A 16,816-nucleotide genomic window follows, 5' to 3' on the forward strand; every position below is an offset into this window, starting at 1 on the left:
GTCTGAAAGCTCTGCACCTTTTTTGTTTTTTTCAGCCATTTCTCATTTTCTGCAAATAAATGCTGTAAATGACAATAGTTTATTTGGAATTTGGGAGAAATGTTGTCTGTAGTTTAAAGAATAAAACAACAATCCTCATTTTACTCAAATATATACCTATAAATAGCAAAATCAGAGAAACTGATTCAGCAACTGAAGTGGTCTCTTCATTTTTTTTTCAGAGCTGCATATTATTTTTTTTAACGCTATTTGATGCCAGAAATTGGTCTGAAACTGTGTTGTTATTGCTCGTATGCAATCACCTCATGAATCATGTGACCACTATGATCAGATGATGTCAGTTTGTGCCTCTCGGTAATAGAAATACACAGTAGCTGTTTGTGCGTCTGTGTTTGTTATCAGTTGAAAATAATCATATCAGTGTTTTTGACTCTGTACTGAACCCTGCTGTACCCTCTCTGCTCCCCCCACAGCTACCCCACCACCTCTCGGGCTGGACTGTGCGGCAGCAGCAGCGGCCCGGCCCCCGCGCCCCCCGGCCATGGCGACCCGCATTGGCCTGCGGTTGCAGCTCATGCGCGACCAGATGCAGCAGGAGGAGCTGCGGGAGAGGCAGCAGCAGCAGGCGGCGGCCATGCAGTACATGCAGCAGCGAGCGCCCAGGCCTCCCGCCCCCACGCCCGCCATCAACGCACCCATGCACTTCCAGTCACCCATGCAGGTGCCCGTAGAGGTGCTGAAGGTAAGCGTCGCCTGACCGACACGTGGCTGCTGACCTGCGGGTGGCTCATGTTCGGCATGTTGAATGACATAATACTGGGTGATGGTATCTCGACATCAAAATGAGTGAAGGATTGTTGCTCAGGGTTCTTGATGTGCTGATGGCTATCGCTGGCAGCTGAATGCTGGCAACATGAGAAATGAGCCCAATGAGCTTTATTTGCATACACTACTGTTATATAGGGTGAGTCAAAAATCGCATGAAACAAAATATGGTGACTTTTAGACATAGTCTAAAAGAAAGACCCCCTCACCTATTACTTCAGATATGTAATTTCTCCCCCTTGTTTCATTTCCCCTTCATTTCCGTGATAAAATGTGTCCTGGGACATTTGAATCACCCAGTAGACAGAGTTTATTGCTAGTTTATTAGGTACACCAAGTTGCTAGTATCATCGTTCGTCTATATACAGCTCTGGAAAAAAATAAGAGGCCACTTAATGATGATGTTTTTCCTTGATTTTACCAAATCTCTGAAAAAACTCTGGAATATAATCAAGAGGAAGATGGATGATTCCAAGCCATCAAACCAAGTTGAACTGCTTGAATTTTTGCACCAGGAGTGGCATAAAGTTATCCAAAAGCAGTGTGTAAGACTGATGGAGGAGAACATGCCAAGATGCATGAAAACTGTGATTAAAAACCAGGGTTATTCCACCAAATATTGATTTCTGAACTCTTAAAATTTTATGAATATGAACTTGTTTTCTTTGCATTATTTGAGGTCTAAAAGCTCTGCATCTTTTTTGTTATTTCAGCCATTTCTCATTTTCTGCATATTTGGGATTTGGGAGAAATGTTGGCTGTACAATGTTCATTTTACTCAAACATATACCTATTAATAGCTAAATCAGAAAAACTGATTCAGAAACTGAGGTGGTCTCTTCATTTTTTCCATAGCTGTATGATATTTATCCTCTTTGTTTCATTCAAAATGTGCCCTGCGACTTTTGACTCGCCCTGTAGATAAAGCTTATTGCAAGTTCATTAGGTACACCAAGTTACTAGTATCATCAATTGTCCATGTAGTTAGTAAATTACTCAAATCTAATACAGCTTGTCTGGTCCTTGTAGAAAAGTTAGTAGTATTGCCAACTAGAAAAAAAAAACCTCTAGAGGACACTCTGCAGCAGATAAACTAGATCAACCTCATCTAATTAGGTACCATGCCTAATGCCAGGTATGGGTTAGAAGTGAGAAAGGGGTATAAAGCAAATCAAAGCATTGAACTGTAAATCAGTGTAAGGTCTGTGTTCTCTGGAATGATGGTGCTCAATCCAGTAACTTTGGAGCAGATAAGTTGGGTGTTGTTGGGTGCGAGTAGTTAGTAATGATCCACCATCCACCAGGACCTCAAGGAATTTGAGGATGGTACCAGAACAGTACTTGTTTGACTGCATTGTGCCAAGTGTAAATTTTGGTGGAGGGGTGGGGACTACGGTTGTCTTTCAAAACTTGGGCATGGACCCAAAGCAACTCTTAATTCTTTGGCTGTTTCTGTTTTAACTTAACCATTGCGCAAGGCAAAGTCCAAAAAGGCATGGATAAGCAAGTTTAGTGTGAAAAAACTTGACTGGCCTGTCTAGAGTCCTGACCTCAACCTAATAAAACACCTTTGGGATGAATTGAAGCCAGACCTTCTCGTTCCAATAACAGAGTCTGACCTCACAAGTGTGCTTTTGGAAGAATGGTCAAAAATTCCCATAAACACACTCCTAAACCTTGTGGAAAGCCTTCCCAGAAGAGGTGAAGCTGATATAGCTGCAAAGGGTGTGCCAACATCGTATCAAAGCCTATGGATTAAGAATGGGATGTCACTCAAGTTCACTTAAGGGTGTCACACAAGTTCATATGCATGTAAAAAACAGATGACTGATTGAACTCTTGCCCCATTGCACAAAATGCAATCACATACCAAACATAACAAGCACATGAATCTTGGTCTAGACTTTTCAGATTTGCCCCTTCAGCTTCTCCCCAGATGCAAAGCTCACACGGATGCCACTTTGACACATAATAGAAAATGACGACGAGTCTTAATTTGTAGCTCATGAGTGAATTATACATTTTAGTGTCCAAAATGCCCATCTGTACTACTCTAGTGGTAGTGGTGTTCAATTGCCCAGCTATGGTTAGCAACCTTACTGAAGCTCAGGGATGACCTGTTTGCAGAAAAATAGCCAATAGCATGCTGTAGTCTATACCTGAGCAATTCTGCAACACTGAATATGGAAATGGGACTAAGCGAATAGCGGTGAGCAGGTTCGGAGGCTAAATACTGCACAGTTCAAATAAGAAAATACTGCCTGAAGCTCTGCAATCCTTTATAATAAATATAGTCCTTTAAGAACAGATACAAGGTTTTTGCTTTCACAATCAAAGGGATTCAGGAACTCCGGAATTCAGGCGGAAATTTAAGGCTTCAGTAAGTCCATAACTCTGATCCTCGTTGGGAAGTGCTTCGTCCCACAAATCTCTGCCCACGCTCCTTCTGATCAAGAGGGGCTCAGGGTCTTAGGGCATGAATGAGCTTCCCCACAAGGGCCTAATCCTACATTCTATTAGGGTGTGTAGTAAGGTGGCCCACCCTAGTGGTCCCAACAGGGGTGGGGGAGAAAAAAAGCCAAGAGTGCACAAGAGCCCAAATTAAGGGGAATTAAGCACTGGGGTAATCTCTTCACGTGTTGCCGGGGGTCCAAGCGCACTGGGGTGGGAGCCAGGAACCAAAAGCCAGAAGAGTTGGGCAAAAGTCGTAGTAGCTTTCGGTGGGTCCGGCGGGGCTGAATTGTGTTGGGAAAACTGGATTACGGGACAAAAAAGGACAGGAGGAGGAAGAGAGGGAGGAGGAATCTTTGGCAGAGAATGCGGTGGGACGGCAAGCAGGTAGGAGGGGTTGGGTTTGCGATTATTAAAAAGTGGCACAAAGAAAAAGAGAAATAAAAAAGCTTGTAGAAGGAGATAAAAGGTACCGTTGACATGTGTTCTGGAGAAGCCTGTTCCGCAGGTGGGGGTGTTTTTGACAGGTGGCGTGCGCTTGAACGCTTGTTTCCTGTCAGTGCTGTTTTTGCCTTTATCTTCCCACTATCACTGCAGGAACACTTTTTCGTTTTTACTTTTCTTTTCTTTTTGTACCCTCTACCTCTCTCACCAGTATACTTTACCATGGAAAGTTAGAGCTTATTTGCTCTTACTGAAAAAAAAAACATGAAAAAATCATTAAAACACGGAAAGTTTTGACTTACTTTCCCAACGGCGACGCTTCGCTATGGCTCCCCACATTCAAAGCAGAGACTTGCTGTCAGCTGAAGTACTGGGACAACTTTTTATACACCCCCCACTGGAAAAACGAGCGATTCTGATGTATTTTGAAAGATTTTAACTATTAACTTTCAACTTCAGCGAAAGTTTCTAAGAGTTTACAGCCAACCCAGTGTCACTCAAACAAGTACAAACTAAGTACAACTCTGGTACGCCTCAGTTTTTAATGCAGTGCATGGATTTACCACAGATTTGCATGGAACAGCCCTGGTACACAAGCCTATCCCTGGTGAATGCTCCACACTAATAAATTACTACACTACTTGCTATTTGTAGTCTGAATGGAATTTTACAAATGATACTTATCAGCACTGGTTATGCCTCACTTGCCTTTTCTAAATAGGCAACAATGTACGAGATTGCATCAAAGACGCTGTTCAGCTCTTATCAGTGCAGCTACTTGAACAGTGGCTTTGATTACATAAGGTAGGGCAACTCTAGTACATGACCTCAGTTTAAATTTTAACCCAAGATGAGCCATATATTTTTGTGACAGGGCATAAGTATTTTTCAGAGCAACTTAGGTGCTTAGTGCTTTCACACGTACCTTCTAGGGGCTGAACCACATCACAGCTTAGACCACAGGATCAGAATATGGTCTCGGTCCAAATTAACTGAGCTAAGTCGGAACCAAGGTTAATGTATTGGTTACGTAGTACACAGTACATTTAGTCCAGTTAGTTTTGGTTTTACACTGCAGTTTAGCGACTTGAGTGCACTACTTTACTAGTTCCAGTCGTTGTCATCAATGACATAGGTGGAGTCTCCCTATACTTGACACTGATTGGCTTATAGAAGGAGGCATGTTGCCTTTCCAGGTGTTGTGCCAAATCCTGCCACCCTGCCAGTATCCGACTCGGTCCTTTGAATGCAAGTACTTATCGCTGCAGAATGAACCTAACAGATTTCCCTCGGATTTCTTTTATTCCTGTTTATAAATAATGGTTAATCTACAGTTACAGTAGTTACAGTAGATAAAGGAGTCACCATTGTAATCTATTCTACCTATACTCTTGCATGATGAGCCTGAACGACAAGGAGAGTCAGATTTTGATACAACCTTGCATCTTTTTCTTCTATTGTTTAATGATTGACGATAGCCTGCCTTAACCTCTGTAAATGGTCCAATTGTCTGTCCACAAACCATCTAAGAAGTTTGTTTCACACTGCAAACAAACTGGACCATTGTTCAGTTCATCCAGACCAAGACCACCTCTTTTGGTTGGACCAAATTTTTGTCCTTTTAAATAGGTAATCTTGGTCCAGATCTGGTTTATTCACATTTTAGAACACTTCTTTTGGATGGTTTAGACTTTCTGACCTATTACATAAAGTGCAACCTGTGATCTCCTATTAACAATAGAAGATGAAAAAGAAGGATTGTTGTGTTGAAAATTGACTCCCCTTAAAGGCGTGAAAATGTGTTATGTAGCAGTATGGGTACAACAGATTGCATTTGTAATTCCTCTATCTACTGTAACTGTAGATTCTTAACTCTTTTTTAAAAACTGAAATAAAAGGAATCAGAGAATAATCTGTTACACTGATTCTGCTGTGGGATGCACCTGCACTTGAAAGATAGTGTCAAATTCTGTCAGGAAGGCAGGTTACGGCACAGCACCTAGAAAGGCACTGGCAGTGACATCAGGTGCATGCCCCTTACTTGCAAAAAACAATCAATCAACCAACCAACCAGTTAAGTATAAGGAGACTCCAAGCACATAGATGATGATGCCAGTCTCCTCTGGTGCACTTAGTCACTAAACTGCAGGGTGAAACCAAAACTAACCGGACCAAATCATTTAGACTTCAAAGTCCGTCCTGAACTTGGAAGCACCACGACTGCGCACCACTTATAGGAAGTGTCAAGACTGAGTCACCCTAGCGCAGCCGAGCACATTCTCCAGCATGAAGCAACCGGGGCTCCGGTTTCGTGGAGCTGCTCATGCCACCATGCCTCGACAGATCAGAGATTTGGGAGGAAGCGCGGCGACCGCCAGGCGCGCTGACCTTGTGGAATTTCACTTCTGAGAGCTCGCAGCAGCTGGTTGTACCCGCATTGCCCTTCAGTAGGCCTCAGTGCAGGCGTTCATCATCAGGGTGGAAATGCCCTTGGCATTGACACTTTGTCGCTGTGCTAAACTGCAGCGCTGCGTCTATTGCAGTGTGTTTTTTTTCTGTTAGTCAAGAATTAGGCTTTCATTAAATTCTGTGCTCATACACTATATGGGCAAAAGTATTGGGACACCTGCTTTTTCATTGTTTCTTCTACAATTAAAGATACTACACATATAACTCCCTTTCTATTAAATTCGGCATGCAGCTACTTTAAGCTGCAAATATTGCTGACACAGATGTGCATACAAAATCCACATACACTGTGTTCCAAATTATTATGCAAAAAGTGTTTAGGAGTGATAAGGTAAGATTTTTTTTGTTTGTCAGTTAAACTCATTGATGGTGATGTGTGTCAGGGCTCTTTATATCACTGAAAGCAATTGCAGACACCTGTGCTAATAAGTTTGGCAGGCGTGTCCAATTAAAAGCAAGACTACTTAAGAAGGCTGTCCCACATTATTAAGCAGCCTACATTTTAAGCCAAAATGGAAAAGAAAAAGGATGTGTCGGCTGCTGAGAAGCAACAAATTGTGGAGTGTTTTTGTCAAGGCATGACTACAATCAACATTGCCAAGACACTTCATCATGATCATCGCACAATCCAGAAGTATGTAGCTGACTCAGAGCACACACGTGTACGTGCTGATAAGGAAAAATTGAGGACTCTTTCCAACAGGCAATTACAACAGGTTAAAAGAGCAGCTGCAAAAATGCCTTGTCATAGCAGCAGACAGGTTTTTGAAGCTGCTGGTGCCTCCAACGTCCCCCGACACAACAAGATGCAGGGTCCTTCAGAGGTTTGCAGCTGTGCATAAGCCATCCTGTCGACCTCCTCTATCCACTGCACACAAGCAGAAACAGCTCCAGTGGGCCAAACAATACATGAAGACTGACTTCAAAACTGTTTTGTTCACCGTTGAGTGCCGTGCAACAATCGATGATCCTGATGGATGGAGTGGTGGATGGCTGGTTGATGGACACCCCATGCAAACAAAGCTACGGAGGAGGTGGAGTAATGTTTTGGGCTGGAATCATGGGGAGAGAGATTGTCGGGCCCTTTAGGATCCCTGAAGGGGTAAAGATGACCTCCATAATGTTTGTGGAGTTTCTCAAACAGCACTTCCTGTCATGGTTCAAGAAGAAGAACCGTGCATTCCACAGCAAGATCATTTTCATGCATGATAATGCACCGTCTCATGCTGCAAAGAACACATCTGCATCTCTGGCTGCTATAGGCATAAAAGGGGACAAACTTATGGTGTGGCCCCCATGCTCCCCTGACCACAACCCCATTGAGAACCTCTGGAGCATCATCAAAAGGAGTGTCTAGGATGGCGTGAGGCAGTTCACATGTAAGCAACAGCTCTGGGAGGGTATTCTGTCCTCATGCAAGACAATTGAAGCAGATACCATCCAAAACCTGACAAATTCAATGAACTAGAGAGTTCAGAAGATCCTTTCGAACAAGGGGTCCTATGTGCAAATGTAACATCACCTAGAATAAAGTTTTGACTGGAAAACTGTTTGATTTCAGTTTGTAATAACTTGCTAATGCTTATAATTTCACAAATGACCATTTTTTTGTTCTTCATAAAAATGAAAAGGTTGAAAACTCTGCTGTGCATAATAATTTGGAACATGCATTTTGAGTGCATTTTGAGTGTATTATTTTTTTTTTATTATACTGTTATCATTGGCAGTTTGTTCAAAAATCTTTCAATTGTACTATAATAGTTGATGACTGGAAAATTACAATAACTGCAATTCATATAGGTAATTTTGGAAAATCTGAGAAAATATTATTTGCATAATAATTTGGAACACAGTGTACAGTTTGTATGAAGAAGATGAAGACTGCCAAAAGTATAGAACTATTGTTGTTGAACCTATTGGTACCATGATTACAGGGGTACAAAACCCCACAGCACTGAGTTGTGAAGAACTGTGTTCTTTGGAACGAATGATGAAGCACATGCCTCCTTCATTTCCTGATTGATATCTCCCTTTGGAGTGATGAGTGCCATCTACACTCTCTCAGGGCTCCGGCAGCCAATGGCAAGCTGCATGACTGGGATTCGAACCAGCAATCTCCCATTCATAGTGACAGTGCTTTAGACAGCTGGACCAGTTTTGTCCAGTACTTTAGGTAGAGATGGGATAATGATCATCCATCATCTCGACTAAACTCACTAACTCTTAGCTCTTGTCAATCCTGTCAAATCCTTACAGCAATATTCCAAAATGTAGTTGTAAGCCTTATTTCCTCGAAGGTAGAGACAGTGACTCCAGCAAAGACAGGATAAACTTTATAAAACAATGGGTGAGCAGGTGTCCCAATACTTTTGCCTATAAAGAGCAAGGCTGGTGCAAATTTTAAACATTAAAATGTTATTAAGACATTAATAACATTGTTATTAAGGTCTACTTTAATTTATAGGTTTGTAATTGGTCCAGATCTGTAAATCTGATATTTTAAAAGCAGGCAGTCAGACAGGCATCACCTCATTGACCCTCATACACAAAAAAGACTTCTGTAAAGTGCCAGTAGGTTGGTCATGCAGGTCTTCCAGTCCATTATGTAGTGCAGTTCTTTACTCATCACAGTGTAGTATCAGCCTGCTGTTGGTGGTGCAGTGTTGGACGGAGGCCTGTGTGATACGCAGTAGATCAGTAAGCCTAAAGAGAGTTCGCTTTGAAGTGAAAGAATTGGGCCAATCTGGCCCGGCATCTCACCCCTCAGCAGGTGCCTACAGGATTTGATGAACTCACGGAGGCCCTGCTGCCCCTTTCAGTGCCTGGATTTAAACCCTGCTGTTACATAAGTGCCTGAGGCGCTGCCTGGGACCGAGTTTGCTGAAGCGTGGGGCGTTCCAATTCTACTCAAATTCTACAGCTGGGTAGAAATGACTGTACCTTTAAGCAAGCTGAAGGTTGGAGACACTCACATGTGTTCAGCTTTATACTCCGTTTTTAGATTTTTGAGCTGTGAGTTTTTTGTATTCCCACACACCTTCCAAAAAGTTCCAGTTTTGTCACGTCAGTCCAAAGAATATTTACCCAAAGTTTTTTGGCAAATGTGAGATGGGAAGTTTTGTTCTTTTTGGACAGCAGTGTTTTTTTTTTCATCTTGGAACTCTTCCATGGATATCATTTTCGACCAGTCTCTTTGCTTATTCTTATTATTGTTAAATCATAAACACTGACGCAAGTGCATTTCTTCAAATGTTGTTCTGTTGTGGTTCCTTTGTGACCTTGCGGATGAGTTGCCCATGCCCTTTTGGAGTAATTCGGAATGGTTGCTACTCCTGGAAAGGTTCACCAGATCTCAATTTGTGAATAATAGCTCTTACTCTGGTCTGCTTCACTCTGGTGATTTCATGATTCTACAGGTCTGGTAGTAATCAGGGCTGTTCTTGTTTAGTAGTAAAATTGAACTCAGCTTTATAAAAAAGTGTGATTAATCACAGTTAATTTATGGGAGGCACTTTTTCACACAGGGCTAGATGGATTGGTTTGGATATTTTTTTTCCCTTAATAAATTAAAACATTTTATACATTTGTTATACTCGTTATATTTGTCTGATATAAATGTTTGTTTGATATTCTGAAAAATATAAGTATCACAAATATAAATAAAAAATGTTTCCACCACTGTAGCTTCATCAAATGATGTCATACTTTAGTTTGTGACTTTTGAATTGAACTTGAAGCTTAAATTTGGCACCCAGACCTAAAATGCTGATCTCAAACTTGCAAACTGTGTTTTTATGATTCTTGGGTTTTAAAGTTGACCAATAAACAAAGAGTATGATTGTATTGTCCATTAAATGACTTTAATTGTTTGTTCAGGAACTGGAATAGTCTACACTTTAAAAACTGCCTTAAGTAAACTCAAATGGTTTAGGCTTAAATAACTTACTGATCTGAGGATAAACAGTGCAGTTGTCCTATTTAAGTTGACATTACTCGAACAGCACTCTTTAAATCTGGACAATAAATCCAGTTTTCTGTCCTGGCCAGGAATGGAAATGGGGAATGAGTGCTGTACACTTTACTTAGTAACAGGCATAATAATGATATCATAGTTCTGTATTAGAGGCCACTTATGTTTACCATATTTCATTGAAATGATATGACGATATACCAACTGAACTGAGTGTGCATCTCAATTGTTCAGTTTTTAGTGTGTTTGACTTAATTGACAGCTTAATTAACCCCAATTTCTTTGTATTATTTAAGCTGTGTTAACTTAATTAAATCAATATGTGGGGCAGTTAAATTTCACAGTTATAACTTTTACATATACACTTTTAGATAACTTTTAGACATAATTATATAAATTATATATGTGAAATCTTTCTGTTCTAATTGGCTGCCCTGCATTGCACCGCATCAGTCGTAACAATAAAAAAACAGCTATACAGCTGTAAAGCTATACAGTACCAAAGAAGCACAATATTATTCGGTATAAATTAGTTGGTCTTATTACTTAATATCAGTTGCCAAATATTTATTGCAGCATATGTATCTAGACACCTTAGCAGAAATTCCCTGTATATAAGCCCTGTAAGTTGTGAGGTGGGACTCAAAATAAGAGACCACTTTAAAAAAATGATGAGTTTCTTTGATTTTACCAAATTGAAAACCTCTGAAAAATAATCAAGAGAAAGATGGATGATCACAAGCCATCAAATCAAACTGAACTGCTTAAATTTTTGCACCAGAAGTGACAAAGTTATCAAAAAGCAGTGTGTAAGACAGGTGGAGGAGAACATGTCAAGATGCATGAAAACTGTGAGTAAGAACCAGGGTTATTCCACCAAATATTGATTTCTGAACTCTTAAAACTTTATAAACCTATAAATAGTAAAATCAGAAAAACTGATTCAAAAACCAAAGTGGTCTCTTTTTTTTTTTTTCCAGAGCTGTATATTCCATGCATATCTCATCTATCCTATTTCTTGACAGAAGCAACGTTATAAAGGAGATCATTAAATTCACTTAAATTCACTTATGACTAATCAATTCAAAATAGTTCATCAACCTTTTCTATTAAATTCCTTAATAACATCTTTTTGCCCCCACAGGTACAGACTCACCTGGAGAACCCCACGGACTACCACATCCGCCAGTCCCAGCGCCAGCAGGTCAAGGAGTACCTCTCCACCACCTACGCCACCAAGCAGGCAGTGCACGCTGTAGCGGGCGTGGTCCACCCCTCTCCGCCCAACATGGCCCAGGTGCAGTCTGCTGGTGCCCCGCCTCCCCTGCCCTCGCCACACATGCGCACTGAGCAGCTCATGAACTCAGCGGGGAACAGCGCCCCCAACAGCCCAATGGCCATGCTAAACATCAGCGGCAGCCACGAGAAAGAGGTGAGCAGCTCGGTCATGTCATTAGGGGTGGGAGTTACAGATCATCTCATTATATGATTTTATTCGGGCTGCTAGAGTGGTCCAGCGCTGACACTATGATCGCGAGATCGCTGATTCGAATCCCGGTCATGCAGCTTGCCATCAGCTGCCGGAGCCCTGAGAGAGTACAATTGGCTTTGCTCTCTCTGGGTGGGTAGATGGTGCTCTTTTCTTTCCCCTCATCATTACAAGGATGAGGTCAATCAGCACAAGGCATCTGTGAGTTGATGTATATATATATATATATATATATATATATATATATATATATATATACATATATTTTTTTTTTCCAATTTACTGCTATTTTACTGCTGTGTAGTGCTCGATTTTTGTTGTCGCATTATATTACATTTTTGTAGCATTTTTTTGTGTTTCATATATTTTATATATGTTTAATATTTCATAAAAAACCACCCTGGGTCTTGGTAAGTTACTGTTTACAAAATAGACATTTATAGAATTTCTGATTGTTGTCTCAATGTATTATATCAAGTCCAAAGTCAGTGTAGTGTTTTCCCAGAAAATCTTACAGCACTTCATGCTTCTTCCCTCTGCTGACAACTTATATGGAGATGCAGATTTAATTTTCCAGCAGGACTTGGCACACTGCCACACTGATTTTTGGGTTTTTATTGGCTGTAAACCATAATGATCAACAGTAAAATAAATAAAATAGATCACTCTGTGTGTAATACATCTATTTAATATATGAGTCTCACATTTTGAACTGAATTACTGGAATAAATTAAGTTTTTAATGGTATTACATTTTTTTGAGATGCACCTGTAAATGGGAGATTTTATTCTACTGTACACAGCAGCTCATTTTCAATCTGTTTTTATCAATCTGCTTCCACTCTTAATGTCTCAGTCTTATCAGTACAGCCCCCACACCCCCCCCCCCAAGCTACTTGTTATTGTTTTTTAGAATTCCAAAGTTCAGCGAACACTCTGCCCCGACTCATCTCCATCAAACCCCCCCCCCCCCCCCTCCTTCTCCCGGACAGGCTGCAGTGTAGGTGTTTTTTTTATATATTTTACTCGAAGGTCAGAGTGTTAACTCCATTGTCATTGGAGTTTAAGTGGCCAATTATGACCGTGCTGGTGTAATTAGAGATTAAAGAGTGACAGGATAGAGCCGGAGATGCTGGGAGACCTTTTGAACTCGCCAGACTTTGGTCTTTCTTCTCATTTTCTGCCACTAAAGTCGGAACAAGAATGAGTCAAATAGTCAGAAACACTAATGTACAAATCACTCAGTATAAAGTATTTTACAGAGTACATTACAACACACACAACATGTATACATCTGTTGTGTTTGAGCACTTTTGAAGACTTTTGAAGTGTGAGTGAGACATTTACCAATCTCATATTGTGGTTCTGTCCTGCAGCACTTTGTGTAATTTTTTTTTTTTTTTTGAAAAACACACTTGTTGAAGTTTATTGTATCAAAAGAAACAAGACAAAAAAATAATTTAATCAATCATACAGAGAGAGAGAGAGAGAGAGAAAGAGAGAGAGAGAAAGAGAGAGTGAGAAAGAGAGAAAGAGAGAGAGAGCAGTGACAGAAGAACACAAGCAGGTTATGACCCAGTTCATTCAGTGGCGCTTTATTTTATTATATATTATATTATAAAATAACACAAACATTTCGAGGGAGGATCATGAAATATTGAGCGACTTTTCTTTCTAAATGGAACTAAAACACCGCTCACAAACAACAACAAAAAAAACACAAAAAAACAAAGTGTGCTGCATGACTGAGCGTCTTTTAGGTAGAAAAGCTGCGAAACTAAGAGTAAAAAAAAAAAAGAGTAAAAAAGTACACACGAGTTTGTGTGAGTTTTTGTGTGAGTTTGTGTGGAGAACTGTAGAAGTGAGCAGAGTGAAAAACGTAAGTCTGGAGTTCAGGTGAGTTCAGGTTTACTGATATAAATGATATAAAGTCCAAAACCTTCTTAAAGAATCAAAAACAGCCAGTAAACCAAAAGCTACTGAGATAATCATTCAGATTCTAGAACAGGTACACGATGCCTGCACATCAGGTAAAAATGCTGCACTGTTGTTCACATGTTGCACCAGAATAGGATGCATCAGCTAGAGCTGGGCAATATAAAGATATTTAATTGAATCGTGATACATTTTCTAATGGTATCGGCAAAAAAACTGTTACAAATTAACGATTAGTCGACAATGAAATTTGTAGTCGACAAATTTAAATAATCGACATTGTCGATTATATCGACTCATCGTTGCAGCCCTAGATTTCTAATATCCCAGATATTTTCTGTTTAGGTATACATGTATACTGGTGCATCTTAAAAACTTGTATATAGAATATCATTGTGCCTTACAGCCAACAAAAAAACTAAAATCAGTGTCTCAGAACATTTGAATATTATATAAGACCAACTGGTACTTTTGGCAGTGTGGGCAGTGTGCTGGAAAGTCCTGCTGGACAATGAAATCCACATCTTAATAAAAGCAGTCAGCAGAGGGAAGCATGAAGTGCTGTAAAATTTTGTGGGAAAACAAAACTGCACTGACTTTAGACTTGATAATAAAACACAGTGGATCAACACCAGCAGATGTTGAGACATGTCTCTACAAACCATCACTGATTGGTGGAAACTTCACACTAGACCTCAAGCAGTTTGGACTGAGTGTCTCTCCACTCTTCCTCCAGACTCTGCTCCCTTGATTTCCAAATGAAACATAAAATTTACTGATGATCAGTGATGGTTTGGAGAGACATGTCATCTGCTGGTGTTGATCCACTGTGTTATATCAAGTCATATTAAAGTCAGTGCAGTGTTTTTTCCGGGAAAAAGTGCCAGTTGGTGTTATATAATATTAAAATTTTCTGAAAGACTGATTTTTAGGTTTGCATTGGCTGTAAGCATAATAATCTTCAAGAATAGTTAAGAAGAGTTTTAAATTTTAACTAAATTACTGAAATAAAGTTTATAAACTTTTCAATGATATTAGATTTTTTTGAGATGCACCAGTAAATTAAATTATTAGTCCTCTAAAGAGGGGGGGGGGTGGATGCTTTACTAAAAGCTTTAAAGCATCTTTAAGAGCTACAGGAACAAAAAGCTGAGAAAACAAGGGATACATAAGTTAAAACTACAAACTCTACTGCTTAGAATGTCATGTGTATGCTCACTTTACAGAGAACTCGGTTTCAGAATCCCAGCAATGCGGAACAAACTGAATCATGTGGTTGAACTTAGTGTAATCTTTAGTTGTAGTTTGGTGTTGACCTATTTTCCTCATTTAACTGGGAACCAGTGTAATCAAGCGGCATGTTTATTTTTCTCGCTGTTTTTGCACAGATGGAGGATGTTATCGACGACATCATCAGCATGCAGTCGAGCTATGATGACATACAGAATTACGTTGACCCTGTGATGCCAAACACGGTGAGTAACAGTGATCTTCTTTATACACAGTTTAGTACCCTGACTGTAACTGTATGCGCAATAGAGTGTGTGGCACCCCTTTTAATGAATGCATCCAGCTTCTACTGATTTTGTCACTGAGTGCAAAAAATATACGAGACCACTTGAAAATGATGAGTTCCTTTGATTTGACCAAATTAAAAACCTTTAGAACTGCTTGTATTTTTGCACCAGGATTGACATAAAGTTATCCAAAAGCAGTGTGTAAGACTGGTGGAGGAGAGCATGCCAGCAAACCAGGGTTTTTCCACCAAATATTGATTTCTGAACTCTAAAACTTTATAATATGAGTTGTTTTCTTTGCATTATTTGAGGTCTGAAAACTGAAAACTTATTTGAGGTCTGAAAACTGCATCTTTTTTGTTATTTCAGTCATTTCTTTTTTACTTCAAATAAATGCTCTAAATGACAATATTTTTATTTGAAATTTGGGAGAAATATTGTCCATAGTTTATAGAATAAAACAACAATGTTCATTTTACTCAAACATAAACCTATGAATAGCAAAATCAAAGTAACTGATTCAGAAACTGAGCTGGTCTCTGTATTTTTCAGAAGTTTACATCCTGATTCTTTTTGTCATTATTGACTCTTTTATGATATAATGAGGGCCATATTTTACTGACTATAAGGCACTCCGGATTATAAGACGCACTTCACATCAGTGAACCTCTATTTTTTGGTCTATTTTCATACATAATGTAAGTAAGTAAGTATTTATTTATATAGCACTTTTCCAAGCAAAGCTACGAAGTGCTTCACATGCAATACTATATATATATAAAATGTTTAAAAAAAAATGCTGCCTGTAAAGCGCTATACTAAGGAACCCTAATTGTTCTAGTAACCCGTATGTGTTTCTTCATATACTGGATGACTTTAGTATTAATCTACAATGCAGATTGCCACATTTTCCTGTCCTTTTTTCACTACAAGCATATTAGCAACCTGCTAGTAGATCTTTGACTAATAGTCATTTTTTATAATAGACATACCATACATTTCCATTTGACTTATGAATACACCATCATCAGATCATCATTTACAGTATATTAAACATGTACAATACTGTTTTAGGGCAAAACAGTCAGGTTTCCTGCTTATTTAAAGCTTACTTAGCTCTTTTCACAATAGAAATAATACAAACGAGTGAATCAAACAAGTAGAGTACAGTAGCAGGCAGAAGTTTGGACACACACCTTCTTATTTAGTTCATTAATTTTTGTTTATTAATTTTTACTATTTTATAAACTGTAGATTCCCATATTTTTCGCATTTTAAGGCACACATAAAATCCTTTAATTTTCTATAAAATCTTCAGTGTGTTTTATAATCCAGTTTGCCTTATGTATAAATTTTAACAGTCAGGTTGTAAGGAGCAATAAAACCACTCCTCTGAAGGACAGCATTATAAAGGAGTTTCAGTTTTCAGTTCTCCAGCAGCATTAGCATTAGCCGCTAACAAGCGCTAAGTGCTAGCTAGCCCTTTTGCCAAAAAGAGGTGAGTATATCAGCCTGTGGTCTGCACATTTACTGTGTTAAAACAAGCTACGTAGGAAAAAACGCTAGCTAATATCACCCTGGCTTACTGGAACACTCAGGTTTCCTCAGTTTAGCGCTACGGGGCAGCGTTAGCCGCTAACCACGGCTACTGCTAGCTGTTAGCTGCTAATGATAATGGAATGGAAATCTAAGCTTACTGTAAATAAATGAAAGCTCT

The 16,816-nt window shown here is 39.5% G+C and overlaps 1 protein-coding gene across 6 annotated transcripts in view; it reads left to right on the forward strand.

The window, feature by feature from the left end:
* The window catches only part of tfeb (transcription factor EB), an 87,400-nt gene that overhangs the window by 50,646 nt on the left and 19,938 nt on the right, over positions 1–16,816 (forward strand). For all 6 annotated transcript variants that reach the window (XM_007247755.4, XM_007247756.4, XM_007247757.4 and 3 more), the window contains 3 exons: positions 474–742; positions 11,304–11,591; positions 14,971–15,057. In XM_007247755.4, the coding sequence (XP_007247817.3) occupies positions 542–742; positions 11,304–11,591; positions 14,971–15,057 (576 nt within the window). In that variant the 5' untranslated portion in view covers positions 474–541. The remainder of the gene's footprint in view (positions 1–473; positions 743–11,303; positions 11,592–14,970; positions 15,058–16,816) is intronic.

This window comes from Astyanax mexicanus, chromosome 24, assembly GCF_023375975.1.
Source record: "Astyanax mexicanus isolate ESR-SI-001 chromosome 24, AstMex3_surface, whole genome shotgun sequence".
NCBI lineage: Eukaryota > Metazoa > Chordata > Actinopteri > Characiformes > Acestrorhamphidae > Astyanax > Astyanax mexicanus.